This window comes from Ochotona curzoniae, unplaced genomic scaffold (genome assembly GCF_017591425.1).
Source record: "Ochotona curzoniae isolate NIBS_2020 unplaced genomic scaffold, NIBS_Ocur_1.0 contig_64, whole genome shotgun sequence".
NCBI classification, from domain to species: Eukaryota; Metazoa; Chordata; class Mammalia; order Lagomorpha; family Ochotonidae; genus Ochotona; species Ochotona curzoniae.
In genome coordinates, this window is record NW_024466502.1 from 45,754,793 (window position 1) to 45,769,020 (window position 14,228).

At 45.4% G+C, this 14,228-nt stretch overlaps 1 protein-coding gene across 3 annotated transcripts in view; it reads left to right on the plus strand.

Annotated features, from left to right (window-relative positions):
* The window catches only part of LOC121163705 (histone-lysine N-methyltransferase SETDB2-like), a 90,698-nt gene that overhangs the window by 43,551 nt on the left and 32,919 nt on the right, over nt 1-14,228 (plus strand). The window contains exon 14 of one of the 3 annotated variants that reach the window (XM_040991427.1): nt 83-165. In XM_040991427.1, coding sequence (XP_040847361.1) covers nt 83-165 — 83 coding nt within the window. Of the gene's footprint in view, nt 1-82; nt 556-1,283; nt 3,448-14,228 lie in introns of those variants that run through there. The other 2 variants (XM_040991429.1, XM_040991428.1) reach the window with 2 other exon arrangements.

Sequence of the window (14,228 nt, forward strand, 5' to 3'; positions counted from 1 at the left end):
TGAAAATTGATAAAATCAAATATATTTTATTTGCTTGTTTTTTTAAGATAAATGTGATTCCTTTTTAATTTCTACTTTCTAGGCATGTGAAAGCAAGAACAGAACTAACCTGGGATTATGGTTATGAAGCTGGAACTGTGCCTGAGAAGGAGATCATCTGCCAATGTGGAGTTAACAAGTGTAGAAAAAAAATATTGTAAAGGTGTAGCTAATATCTATTCATGAAATTGCCTAGTCAGGCTAACTGAAGCCAGCCAAAAGAACTCTTCGTACCAGTGGGATTCATTTAAACTAAAGTCCACCAACATGTATCCTCTCTGATAACTCTATTCAAAGGATTCATATTGTATTTCTAATTTTATTTGTATGACTTAGAACTGCCAGGAGCAAAATAAGGACCTTTTTATATGCATAGGGTATTTCTAGTTATTTCTGCTGTTGAAATTTACATGAGTAAAATGCAAGTGTATATTTTATGATACTGCTGTATAATCTTTAATTTATTTATAAATTATGTATTAAGAAAACAAAAGGCACAGTAGAATGCAGCTTTTTCTCATTGCTTTTGTGATTCTTATCTCTTAGTTCTTGCCCCAGAGTCAAATTTTTAACATCTTCACTTACAAATGTGATGTTAAATTTTTGACACACCCATTATCATTATTATTATCAGCTACAAAGTAGTCAGAGCCTGAGTAATGTGTAAGAACTCATTTTATCCATATATTCCCACGTAATTTAACATGTGTTGGGGAAGCCACTGCTGGCTCCCTTAAACACTGTTCAGTCTACTGTTCAGCAAAGTCATTTGAAATGCATTTTCTTTTCTACAATATCCAGTCTCTGCTCCTTCTATACAAATAGCAGAAGAGGGAATAGAAATCTAGAGGAAGTAGAATATTTTGTTCTAGATATAAGAAAAGAAAACTCAGAAGCTAATAAGACTTGGCTTCTTTAGGCCGGAAGGAATTGTGTTGGGCAAAATGTCACTAAAGAAATGGAAAATCACATGACAAATGCAAGCGTCCAAATTTGAAAAACACTCTTAATGTTTCTTGAGCATGATTTGTAAATAGTTTTTCTAGAGAAACAGGGAGTCATCACTTTGCCATAGGGTACCTAGTACCATAACCCACAGCATAAACAGGGTTAGAGAGGGAGGCGACATGCAAATGAGAAAATAAAAAGTGAGACAGACACAAGACAAAGAGTATGACAGTGAGGCAGTGAGAGGAAGGAGGTCTACTCAGAAGGCTTGGTTGCTTTAACCTTTGAGCTGCAAGGGGAGTCAAATTACAGGAATTGATGGAGTACACACTCTGATAGCTGCATCCCTTACTGATGTTAACCTGCCAGTACTTGCTGGTTAGGAAGCATCAGTATGACCCAAGTAGCACGCATGAGTGTCTCATGGATATGTTACAGCACACAATTCTTTGGCCTTGGACCATTGCCCAACTGCAGACCCTCAGTTGACCTTGGTCTTGACCTTTTGCCCACTGCAAATCTGCTTCCTGCAAAGTTTGACCTGGGTCTCCCGCACCAGCAGTCTGTGACTTCAAGATTCCAGAGTTTGCCCTGTTCTTCTGTAGCAAGTCACACTTAATGCTTGCTAATTGCTTGCAGCCCTGTAACCCTGATCAGCTAGTGGAAAAGGGGATTGAGAAGCTGCAGAAGTCAAAGTCTACCCTTACAAGTACTGAACATTTAACCGCAAATAAATTCCCCCTCAGAATGATTGGAATGATAGCTTGAATGAAGTTATCAAAAGTAATTCTAGTTTTTGTACAGTTACATATTTTTGTATTTAGACTTGAGTTAGTTTCAGGTTAGTTACCTTTCCAACAAAAATCTGTTCCAAATTTGGACATAATTTTTTAAAAATAGTAAATTAGGTGAAAACCTCAAGTTGTTTTAGAGAACAAAAACGAAATTGTAGCTCTACAAACAGCGTGTAGACAGATGATGATGCTTGAAAAGTCCATCTACTCCCAGGAACGATGAAGGACCATTAGGCAGTGTGCTACGGTAAAATGAAGAAACTTGGTTTGTGCAGAGGGCTTTGTGCTGTAACAGCCAGCATCTCCTTGCGATCTGCCTTCAGAGTCGCTAACATCCAGAAGCAGGAGGTATTCTCTCAGTTTCATCCTCTTAGATATTTCCCTGGAATTCTCTAACTGCTTCAGTCTGGACTGGTTCACAACCATCATTTTCCACAAGATCAGAGTCCCTTTGCCTCATACCACACTGTTTCCAGTTAAACTCAATTCATTCCCATGGTTTATTCTCATGAGTTGGGGAAGCATGTCCTCCAGTAGCATTTACAAAGGAAAACTGAAGTAAATGTTTTTGAGATTCTGCGTGGTTTAAAATCTTTGTTTTACCCTTATATTTGATTGCTATTTTGGCAGAGTACAGAATTATGTCTTTTGAAGCATATACATTTTTTCTTTGTCCCAACCTACTGTACCTGGCTGGTAAGGGCCTGTTTTTATCCTGGTGGGATCTTTTCATCTGGAAACTTTTTCCTTCAGGGAAATATTCTTGAACTATATTTCTCAGTGATTTTCTCTCCCCGGAATTCTTGTATCCAGACCTGCAAGATTGCCCTATCTTAATTCCCAGTCTTTTCCTGCTGTTTTTTTTTTTTTTCTAAGCCGCTTCCTCCTTGAATTCAGCTGTTGGCAGTTTATTCTAGTCCCACACGTGTAGTTCCTAATAGCTGTCTGAGCTTTCTTTTACTTACCAGCATTCTGTGTTGGGTCCAGGGTTGTGGTATATTAGCTCTTTCAAATATATGCGTATCTGTGCACACGTATTCACACCCATGTGTCTTGTTTGTTTTTGCTGCATCTTGTGTATCCTGCCATGTTTCTTGGTTGGTCCTAAATGCATGTGTTTTGCCTGTCTTTCACGTAACAGCCTGTCCTCTGCGAGGGCTCTTGGCTGTGTACCTGCATGAGTGTGGAGAAAAGCTCCTGGCCAGGCTTACCGTGGACTGCTCCAGCTACCTGGCCGAGGATTCTGCCCTTGCCAGCTTCCTGTGCTTTGTTTTGTTTTGATTTTGTTGTTGTTGTTTTGGTCAAGGAGTGCTCTTCCGCCCCTCTACCCAGAGGACAGAAGCTTGGGTGCTCTTTACCCCCTCGTGCAGCCACCCCCTCTTGCTTCCCAGCCAGTTCGTATTTGTCAAGAATATCCACGTGGCCCTTTTTAGTCTTAATATTGTCTCGCGTTTCTGCTATCCACAATCTTTCTGCCTCCATTCAGAATCTCCTCAAAGTGCAAGACCTCCACAGATTCTCAGCAAACGACCAATGATAATGTGAACTTTGTTTTAACTTTAGGTCTCTCTATATTTGTTACATGCACTGAAAACCTCACCTTGTATGGTGCTCTCCGTACCCCATGGGTGCTAAATAAAGTGCTACTGGCAACTGGATTTGGGGTCGGTTTAATTAGTCGCCAAAAGTGGGTGTAGTGAACCAATGGTGAGGACAAACACGTGGAGGAGCGCTGATTTCTCCAGCTGAGCCCTGGGCGGGGCCTGGGGGAAGCGTGGGGGTGGAGATCATTAGTTTACAGAAGCTCCTGGAAGACGCATCCAGCGAGGGCGCGCCTGAGGACGGCCTCGCGCGCTGCGCCGCCTTCCCGGCTGCGAACTTGCCCGACGCGGGGCGTTGCTGCCGTTTCCTACAAGACACCGCCCGACGGCGCTAGGCGTTTCCGGGAGCGCGGCCGTCGGGCGGCAACAGCATGGACCGGGCGCCTTCGCCATGGCTCGAGGAGGGGCCCACGCGCGGCGCGTTCCCCAACTCCACGAGTGAGTACGCAGCGGGGCTCCGGGGAGTGGGGAGGCCGCGGCCCGGGTCCTGAGAGGATGGCCCGCTCGGCTCGCGGCTGCCTGGGGTCTCCGAGCTGACCCGCCTCCGGGGTCCGGACCCAACGGGGCGAACCTCGACTCTGCATTGGCGCCCCCGCCCCCCGAGGGTCCCGAGCTGCCGTGCTGCGCCCGTGGCCGGTTCAAGGCGACGCGGGGGTGGGGGGGGGTGGGATCTGGGTTCCACTTTCGTCTTCCCCTCCCGGTGCGTGCGCCTGGCTGCTTACTGCTTTGAAGCGCTCTTCTGGTGTAAAGCTCTCCCACCTGCCCGAATTCCTGCCATCCTCAAAGCCCCAGGGAAGAGCTGCACGGCAAGCAGGGCAGCCCGCCGGCCCCGAAGTCTCCGAGGTTTCGGTTGGTCCAGCCCTCCTGCGCTTGAGCTGGGCTTTGGGTTTTGGGGTTGCTGTTCCCCCGCTTTTTTCTCTCTGTGGAGCTCGCACTCGTGGCAGGCCCAGACTGGGTCCTGGGTCAGCAAAGCTGGGTTAGGCCGACCCTCTCCGCCGTGAGAATCTGTCAGATATTTCTGTAGTGGTCAGAATCACACGGGCAGCGATAAAGGGCCTCCCAGCCCTGCTCGGTGCTCAGGGGGAACTTTCTGGTAAGAGAGGGTGTCTGCTGTTAGTTTCAGAGCGCTGAAGATGAGCCAGTTGAGAGGCAGAGTAGATGAGGGTCCACGTCGCTAGGTGGACCACAAACCAAGCGGTGCAGTACTTTTTACGATTACTGCATTGCAAGCGCCACAAAGTGAGAAATCAAGGGCGATGAGGATGCGTTCTGACATTTCCCTCCGATTTCTGTGTCCGCAATAATCTCAGATAAATCTCAAAGAAAACCGGTAGTTTGCCCAGCTATGGCCACAGAGTGGACTTCTCAGCTGCCTGTCCTCCCTGTTGGCCTGAGAGCCTCCTCAGGACCTCTGGCTCCTCCCACTGTGCTTGTGAAATCATGTCTCACCATCTTCATTATTCACCCAAATCCCCCGGGTTCCTGGTTTCTATTTCCCCATGTTCTGTGCAAGGCTAAAATTAGCTTTGTTTTTTTTTTAAAAAAAAAGGAAAAAATAGTGTGATTTATTACTGACAGAATAATCCCTTTAAAAATATTTTTATTGGAAAGGCAGATATACAAAAAGGAGGAGAGACAAAGAGGAAGATCTTCTGTCCAATGATTCACTCCCCAAGTGGTTGCAACAGCTGGAGCTGAGCCAATCTGAAGCCAGGAGCCAGGAGCTTGCTCTTCCGGGTCCCTCACGCGGGTACAGGGTCCCAAGGCTTTGGCCTGTTCTCCACGGCTTTCCCAGGCCACAAGCAGGGAGCTGGAAGGGACGCAGGGTGCTGGGATTAGAACCGGCGATCGTTGGGATCCTGGCGCATTCAAGGCGAGGACTTTAACTGCTAGTCTATCGTGCTGGGCCCAAATAATCCTTTTTAAAAATATTTAATTTTTATTGCAAAGTCAGTTATACAGAGAGGAGTACAGACAGAGGAAGAGCCTCTGTCCACTGATTCACTCCCCAAGTGACCACACCGGCCAGAGCTGTGTCAATCTGAAGCCAGGAGCCCAGAGCCTCTTCTGGGTCTCCCACATGGGTGCAGGGAGCTAGCTTGATGGGAAGCTGGCCGCTGGGATAAGAACCGGTGCCCATATGCGATCCCGGCGCATGCTAGGTGAGGACTTTAACAGCTAGGCTGTCGCGCTGGGCCCCAGAATAATCTCTTGACCTCACCTGAGTTCAGCCCATATCCCATCTGATTTCACTCATGCCCATCTTAATGCATGCCACCCGTCCTTCCCTAAGGGTCTTTTCTAGTTCTTGGGGAGGAATACTCCCCCTCACCTTGTCTGACTTGTGTTTCTCTCAGCTTAGGTACTTCTCTGTCTTGTCTGCCATTCCTGGCTTCTGTTATCTCCTCTTGCTTTGTTTCTGTCTGTGACACTTGTTACTACCTGGGGTGGGTGGGGGGCACCAGCATGGTTGTCCCCTGGAAGGTGAGCTCCACGGTTCTCTTCCGCTCACCCAAAACGGCTTGCTTGGTGGTTGTAAGACCTGGTAGAGCCTTGTTAAAGGTGATTAGGCTTTAACTAATAAAGACCTGGTGAGTCCTTACCACATACTTGCTGAGGAGCATGGCTGCTCTCCTGGAGTGTGCGGGAGGATGCTGGTGTACATTTTAGAGCACTGAAGTAAGCTGCAGAGTGAGGGGGTTGTACAGAGGAAGCAGCGGTAGGGCAGGAAGTTACCGCATCAGCTGGCTGACGCTGTGGGCATCTTCCCTGTTTATGCCAGAAAGTACACATGAGTTCCCATGAAGGTGTACACACACACACACACACACACACACACACACACACACACGTACGTTTTGGTACTTCCATTGTGACATCATTACTTGCCAGGTACAAAGAGTACAGAAACCAGTACCTCCAAATTCGATGAAACTGGGTCCAGATAATCAAAAGGCAGATGGAATTGTCACTGCTCCGCCCCTCGCTCTGGGCATTCCAACACCTTGTAAATCTCACCAGTGAGTCCTTGTGCACCTCTCCCACTCACCCACCTTATTAGGGCCCACGTGGCACTCAACATCACCATGACTTCCTCCACCAAGCAGCTTCAGAAGGGACTCTGCCCACTGCCTGGGCACAAGAAGCCTGCCCTCCGTGGGGCGGTCTGAGCCCTCCCTCGTCATGCACCTATCCTGTTGTCCCTTCTAAAATAAAACCTTTTCTGCCTCCCCAGTCTCTGTACTTCCTCAAACCTTAAAATCCTAAAATGTAACAGTTACTGGTAAGCAGGGAGGCCAGACTCAGATCTCCAGGGCACAGCTGCTGTAGCACTTCCCAGAAGGGGCCAGAAAGAGGACCCAAGATGCCACCGTAAGCCTGACAGCATCCCCTTGTCTCTCATTTATGCATCTTTCAGCATGTCTGCTTTGTTCTTTCTTTCCTTAATAATGGGATAGAAGATGGCTATCTTCAGAGCCCTTTTTTTTTTAAAGCTGTCTACTTTTTACATCTTTTTAAGAAACCAGCTTATTCCAAACTAAAATCTTCATTTCTGAATTCTTTAAGTTGGTGAGGGAGACAGCTCAAACCTCTGAAACTGTCAGCTGTGGTTAGGGAAATGGAATCACCTGGTATAGACAGGCCCAGTGGGGGTTACTTGCATATCAGTGTGGTACACAGACACCCTCAGGGGGTCCTCGTCCCACTTTCCCTTCTCTGCAGCATACACATCTTTATTTATATTTATTCATTCTTACTTTTACAGATTAATTTACTTATTTGAAAGGCAGAACACAAAGGGAGACAAAGAAATCTTATGTACGCTGATTCACTTCCCAGATGACAGCAGCCAGGGCTGGGCCAGGCTGCAGCCAGGAGTTAGGCACTCCATATGGTCAGTACTTGGGTAGCAGTGGCTAAAGTACCCAGGCTGTGCCCTGCTGCCCTCCACGGTGCAGAACTCAAACCAGCACTCCACTGCAGAATGCTGCTACTGTGAGTACTGACTTAACTGTGACACAACACCAGCTCTATATTCATTCTGAAGATGTTTTCCTAACATACTATGTCTCCTCTAAATCATTCTGACCATCCCAAATTCAGATGCACTGGTACTTGTACCAAAGTTTCCAGGAATGTCATCTGAAAACAAGTCATTGTCTGCCACGCTTCTTTTGTGGTGTTTATACAGCTCAGGTAAGCAATCACTAAGCTTAGTGATGAAAGTGACTTCTCTTACATGCGATGGAAGAGATAGTAAGCTGCAATAAAAATGATAAATAAATAAAAATCCAGTGCTGTAGCCTAGCAGCTACAGTCCTCACCTTGAACTTGCTGGGATCCCATTTTGGCTCCGGTTCTTATCCTGGCAGCCCTGCTTCCCATCCAGTTCCTTGCTTGTGATCTGGGAAGCAGTGGAAGATGGCCCAAAGCCTTGAGACCCTGTACTCATATGGGATACCTGGAAAAAGCTCCTAGCTTTGGATCAGCTCAGCTGCAGCTGTTTAGGCCACTTGGGGAGTGAACCAGCAGATGGAACATCTTCCTGTATCTCCTTTCTATAAATCCTTTCCAATCAAAATAAAATTTTTTGAAATAAATAATATATTCTAAAGCATCAGAAATGTTCAAGTGTGGCATTGGTGGGAAAAGTATGAAGAGAAGCCCAAATCTCTAATAATCCTGTGAAAAGGAGACTTTAAATCTGTGGATAACCATGAATGGATATGAGTTAGATCCCCAGTCGCTGCTTTACACTATTCTTATTGCTGCATTAATTAGCACTTTTAAAAACATTGTAATATTCTAGATAAGAAATGATTATTTCAGGATATCTCTTCACCCAAGGGAAGAAACCATAAATTAAAATAGCTATAGTTTTCTCGAATGAAATTTAAACATTCTGTAACACACAGAACATCAAAAGCTAACCATGTATAGGACTAAAGGGAACTTCCAAGCAAATGGTGATTCAGTGGAAGAGTGAGCTGACATCGGGGCCAGAGGAGGAATGTAAATGCTGCCTTGTGTTAAATCCGTTAGTGTAAATCCGGATCCACTTGTGTCTTCACCTGGTGTTCTTTCCAAGGGCTCAGTCCCTGGAACTTCTGTGTCTGTATAATGTTTGTATATCCAGAAGGAGCTTTCCCCACAGTGTATTGAACTTCTTCCAGGTCTCCCACATAGATGCAGGGTCCCAAGGCTTTGGGCCGTCCTCGACTGCTTCCCCAGGCCACAAGCAGGGAGCTGGACGGGAAGTGGGGCTGCCAGGTTTAGAACCAGCGCCCATATGGGATCCCGGCGTGTTCAAGGCGAGGACTTTTAGCCATGAGGCCACCATGCTGAGCCCACAAATTTCACATTTGCAGTACAGATTTAGAAGTTTGCAGATTGTTCCTGCCTTGCTCTACCCACCAGCCCACATTCCCCACCCAGCCTCCTCTTTATTCCCCCCCCTAGTTTTTACAATAGTATACTTTCATTTTATTTTGCAATTATAGGTTTAACATTCCATTAAATAAAGATATTAACACATCCTGTAAAATATTAATGGCAAGTAAAAAAAAGAACACCAAACACCCACTATTCCTTGGTGTATGAACAAAGGCTGTTCACAATAATCAGATCCCAGACTGTCACTCTTGTACCTGTAGATTGCATTTTTATACTGTATGATTTATCAGAGTAGGGAAGACATGTTATTTTGAGACTGGCTTATTTTACTAAGCATACTGGTTTCCAATTGTGCCCATTTAGTTGCAAAAGACACAAATTTCACTCTCTTTAGGAAAAAAAAAAGACACGAGACAGATGAATAGTACCCTATAACCATTTTAAGGTATTAGTAGTTGGTTATATATAAACTAAGATTGAGATGTCAATGAACTAGTTGCAGGATGTGGTTTAAAACTTGCATTTCTAACACATTGGTCACTCAGTACCATGTCAATTGACTTCATGATGTTGTAAATTTCCATGTTTCTGCCTGTTGTTGAATTTGTGTTATTGCTTTTCATTGGAGGGGATGATATTCTGCCAGCTCTGCTTTCAGACCAAGGATGGTCTCCCCAAGAAACTGTTGAGTTTATCTGTACAATAAGGTGCTGGACTCCCTGCATAGTCCATGCCCGCAATGAAGGAATCATGACTGGTTATGAGCTGTACTACTGTAATAATATGGAGGAAATTAATATGGGGGGAGGGCTTGGGGAGATGTTGGGGGAATCCCAGAGCTATGGAACTGTGTCATAACGTGAAATTTTTTTCTAAAAATTCACTCTTTTTAGTGGCTGTGTAGTATTTCCATCCTGTATGCTCCACATTTTCCTTATCTAGTCATAAGTTATGAGCATCTGGATTGATTTCACGTCTTAGTTATTATACTATAAACTTTATGTGGATGGAGATGACTCTCATATGTTTATTTCGTTTCATTTGGATAAGTCCCAGGCTGTGGGATGAGTGGTTCCTGTAGTACATCTATTTTCAGATATCTGAGGAGTCTGCATAATGGTTTTTTCAGTCTACAGTCCCACCAACACTGGGATAGAGGACCTTTTTCTCCACACCTTCAGCAACATGTACTGTTTTATTTTCAGATGATAGGTGAGACCTTACTGTAGTTTTATTTGTGTTGTCTTGAGGGCTAGTGAAGCTGAGCATTTTTTCATATGTCTGTTGTCCACCAGAATTTCATCATGTGAGAAATGCCTGTTCCTATCCTTTTCCCTTTTTAAACTGGATTATTTGTTTGTTGTTGAGTTTCTTGAGCTCTTTAAGAGCCCAGATACAATCCTCAGTTGGTTGTGTAGTTGTGTTATCACCAGGCAGTTAACTGAATGGGAGAAGATTTGCTTTGCGTGCAGAAGCTGCTTAGCTCGATGTAATCCTATTTGTTTAGTTTTGCTTTAATTCTTGTGCTTCTGGGAATTTTCCCCGTGAGGTCTTTGCCTGTGCCTATGGTTTCCAGGGTTTCCCCCAATGTTTTCCTCTAGCCATTTGACGGCATCGAGTCATAGATTTAGATCTTTGATCCATTTCGAGTTGGTTTTTGTACCAGTTATAAGGTAGCGGTCTTATTTCATATTTCTGAATGCATATGTCTGGTTTTCTTGGCACCATTTGTTGAAGAGACCGTTCTTTTTGTCTGGATTGATAATCAGATATTTGTTGAATGTAGACATATGGGTTCATGTCTGGGATTTCTTTTCCATTGATCTTCAAATCTGTGTTTGTGCTAATACCAGGCTATTTTGATTACAACTGCCTTGTAATATGTCTTTAAGTCTGGAATTGTGATAACCTCCCTGGTTGTTTTTATTGCTTAAGCTTGCTTTAGCTCTTCAGGTCTCTTGTGTTTCCATATAAATTTTAGCATCATTTCTTTCTAGATCTGAGAAGAATGTCATAAAGTTTCGATTGGGATTGCATTAGTGGATAGGAAGCAAAGCAGGCTGGACTCAAACTGGCTCCCATATAGGCTGCCAGCAATGCCAGCCGCTGCTTGTATGATCTTATAAATAATAACTTTCTTCCGATTCTTTAGAATAACTTTCTAGATTAGTAGTTGAAATTATATTAACTCTAAATGTTACTTGTAATATTTGTGATATCACTGTGTGATCCAGCCTCCCTGTCAAAGATCACAGTATTTCTCTCCATCTGTGGAGATAGTTTCATTTAAAAAAATTGTTTATTGATAAAGTAGAGTGACAGAAACAGCAAGGAAGTGAGAGTGGAAGGTCTCCCATCAGCATGCTGATAACACTCCTAATGACTGCAGTGGCCAGGGCTGGGCCAGGGTGAAGCCAAGACCCCAGAAATCCATCTAGGTCTGTCACATGGGTGGCAGGGACCAGGGACCAGGTACCTGAACCATGAACAGACAACCACATCATGATGTTCTTCTGCCCAAAAATCTTTCCTGGCAGACTCCCACCATGTGTTTCTTGAATCCTCTGCCATCCTGCACTGTTTCTACCCCTCACCCTGGCTTCGGGCTCCCTCTCTTACTCTTGTTCTTTACCCACATGGCTGCTTCTCTTCCCCTCCCCGCCCTCCTAGTTGTACCAGCTCAAGACTCATGCCCTGGGACCCAGCACAATGGCTCGGTTGACTTAAACATCACCTTGCAAGTGCCAGGATCCCATGTGGGCGCCAGATTGTGTCCTAGCTACGCCACTTCCCATCCAGCTCCCTGCTTGTGGCTTGGGAAAGCAGTGGGGAATGGTCCACTGCCTGGGGACCCTTCAACCATGTGGAAGACTCAGAAGAAACTCCTGGCTCCTGGCTTCAGATCAGCTCAGCTTGGGCCTTTGCAACCATTTGGGGAGTAAATCAGCAGATGGAGGAGCTGTCTCTGACTCTCCTCTCTGTAAATCTGATCTGCCTTTCCAATAAAAATAAATAAATCTAAAAAAAAAAAAAACAAGGACTCGTGTCCTCAGCAACACCTCTTCCCACAACAACTCCCCTTCTTTCACATTAATTAGTAATATAATGGTTCATTTGACAATTAACATTACACATTTACTCTGCTATCTTCCTAATTGCAGGTTAGTCTTTGTTGAGGACTCCTAGTAATAAGGAAATCATTACTTTTTGCTAAGGATTTTCCCATTATTATCAATTTCCTTATTATCAGGTCCCCTACATGGTCAGTCTGCCTTTTCTCTCCTCTCTTCTCCCCTCCTCTGTTCTCCTTTATCCCCTCCTCTCCTCTCTTCTCCCCTCCCCTCCTTTCCCCTCCTCTCCTCTCTGCTCCCCTCCCGTCCCCTCCTCTCCCCTCCCGTCCCCTCCTCTCCCCTCCTGTGTTCTTCTTTCTCCTCTCTTCTCCTGTCCCCTCTCCTTTCTTCTCCCCTCCCCTCCCGGACCCTCTTCTCCTCTCTTCTCCCCTCCCCTTCCTTCCTCTCCTCTCCCGTCCTCTTCTTTCCCCTCCTCTGCTTCCCCTCTTCTCCTCTCCTCTCCCTTCCTCTCCTCTCTCCTCCCCTTCCCTCCTTTCCTCTCCTCTCCTCCTCACCTCTCCCTCCCCTCCTCTCCCCTCTTCTCCTATCTCCCATCCCCTCCTCCACTCTTCTCTCTCCAACCACTCCACTCCTCTTTCTTTGTTTTCTTTTTTATTTATTTATTTGAAAGGCAAAGCTCTAGAGATAAAAAAGCAACATCTTACATGCACTGGTTCACTTCCTAAATGGTCACAACTGCCGAGGCTGGGACAGAATGAAACCTAGAGCCATGAGCTACATTCAGGTTTCCCAAATGAGTGGTGCATTGGTCATCCTTATTCCTTTCCCAAGCGCATTAGCAAGAAGCTGGATTGGAAGTGGAGCAGCTGGGACTCGAACCAGCACCCGTATGTGATTCCGGTGCTGCAGGTGGCAGCATAATGCACTACAGCACAGTGCCAGGCCACCTCATTTATTCTGAAAGCTTTTCAGGTAACAGTTCTATTTCTCATTTTTTCATTTCCTCTACTTTGCTGTTGAGCAGTCCCTCCTGTATGTGTCTGTTGAGCACTTAAACTGTGGCATGTCCCCTTGTTGATGGTCTGTAAGCACAGAAAAACCACTGATTTCCAAGACTGAACAATTCTTACATTAATTAAATATTGATGTGTTTTGGTGATATTTGGTGAATAAAGTGCATCATCACAATTAATTTAGTAATTCCACTGGTTTCTTCATCATCATCGTCGTCATTATTATTATTATTATATTGGAAAGTCAGATATACAGAGAGGATGAGCTTCATCCTTTGATTCATCCCCCAAGTGGCTGCAATGACCAGGCTGAGGTGATCTGAAGCCAGGAGCCTCTTCCAGGTCCCACATGCAGGTGCAAAGTTCCAAGGATTTGGGCCATCCTCGACTGCTTTCCCAGGCCACAAGCAGGAAACTGGATGGGAAGCAGGGCTGCCAGGATTAGAACCGGCGCCAATATGGGATCCCAGTGCGTTCAAGGCGAGAATTTTGGCCACTAGGGTACTGTACTGGGCCCCTCTGCTTTTGAAATGTTTCTTAGGATAAGTTAAATTGCAGGGGAAGCTGAGACATAGGTCTTCGGCTTAATAGATGGACTTCAGGATAATGACCATTTGTTCCTCTTGGGGTTACAATGGACTTGTGATTTGCTATTTCTAATGGACCCTGTTATCACCAAGCTTGGCTAATAAAGATTCCTTAATAGGGCCTGGCGTGGTAGCCTAGCAGCTAAAGTCCTGGCCTTGAACGCGCCAGGATTCCATATGAGCACTCGTTTGTGTCCTGGCTGCCATGCTTCCCATTCAGCTCCCTGCTTGTGACCTAGGAAAGCAGTTGAGGACAGCCCAAAGTCTTGGGGCCCTGCACCCACGTGTGAGACCCAGGAGAGGCTCTGTGCTCCTGACTTCAGGTTGGCTCAGCTCTGGCCATTGCAGCTGCTTCGGGAGTGAATTATCGGACAGAGGATCTCCCACTCTGTCTCTCCTACTCTATATCTGCCTTTCCAATAAAAATAAGTATTTCTAAAATATTTCTTAATAAACCTTAAAAAATATTTTTTTAAAAAAATATTAAAACATGGGGCCTGGCACAATAGTTCAATTAGCTAATCCTCCCTTTACAAGCGCTGGAATCCCACAGGAGCACTGTTCATGTTCGGGTGGCCCCACTTCCATTCCAGCTCCCTACTTGTGGCCTGGGAAGGCAGTCAAGGAAGGCCCAGAGCACTGTCACCCTGCCCCTGCGTGGGAGACCCAGAAGAGCTGGCTCCTGGCTTTGGATTGATTCAGCTCTGGTCATGGTGACTGTTTGGGGAGTAAACCAGTGAAAGAAAGATCTTTCTCTGCAAATCTGACTTTCTATTAAAAC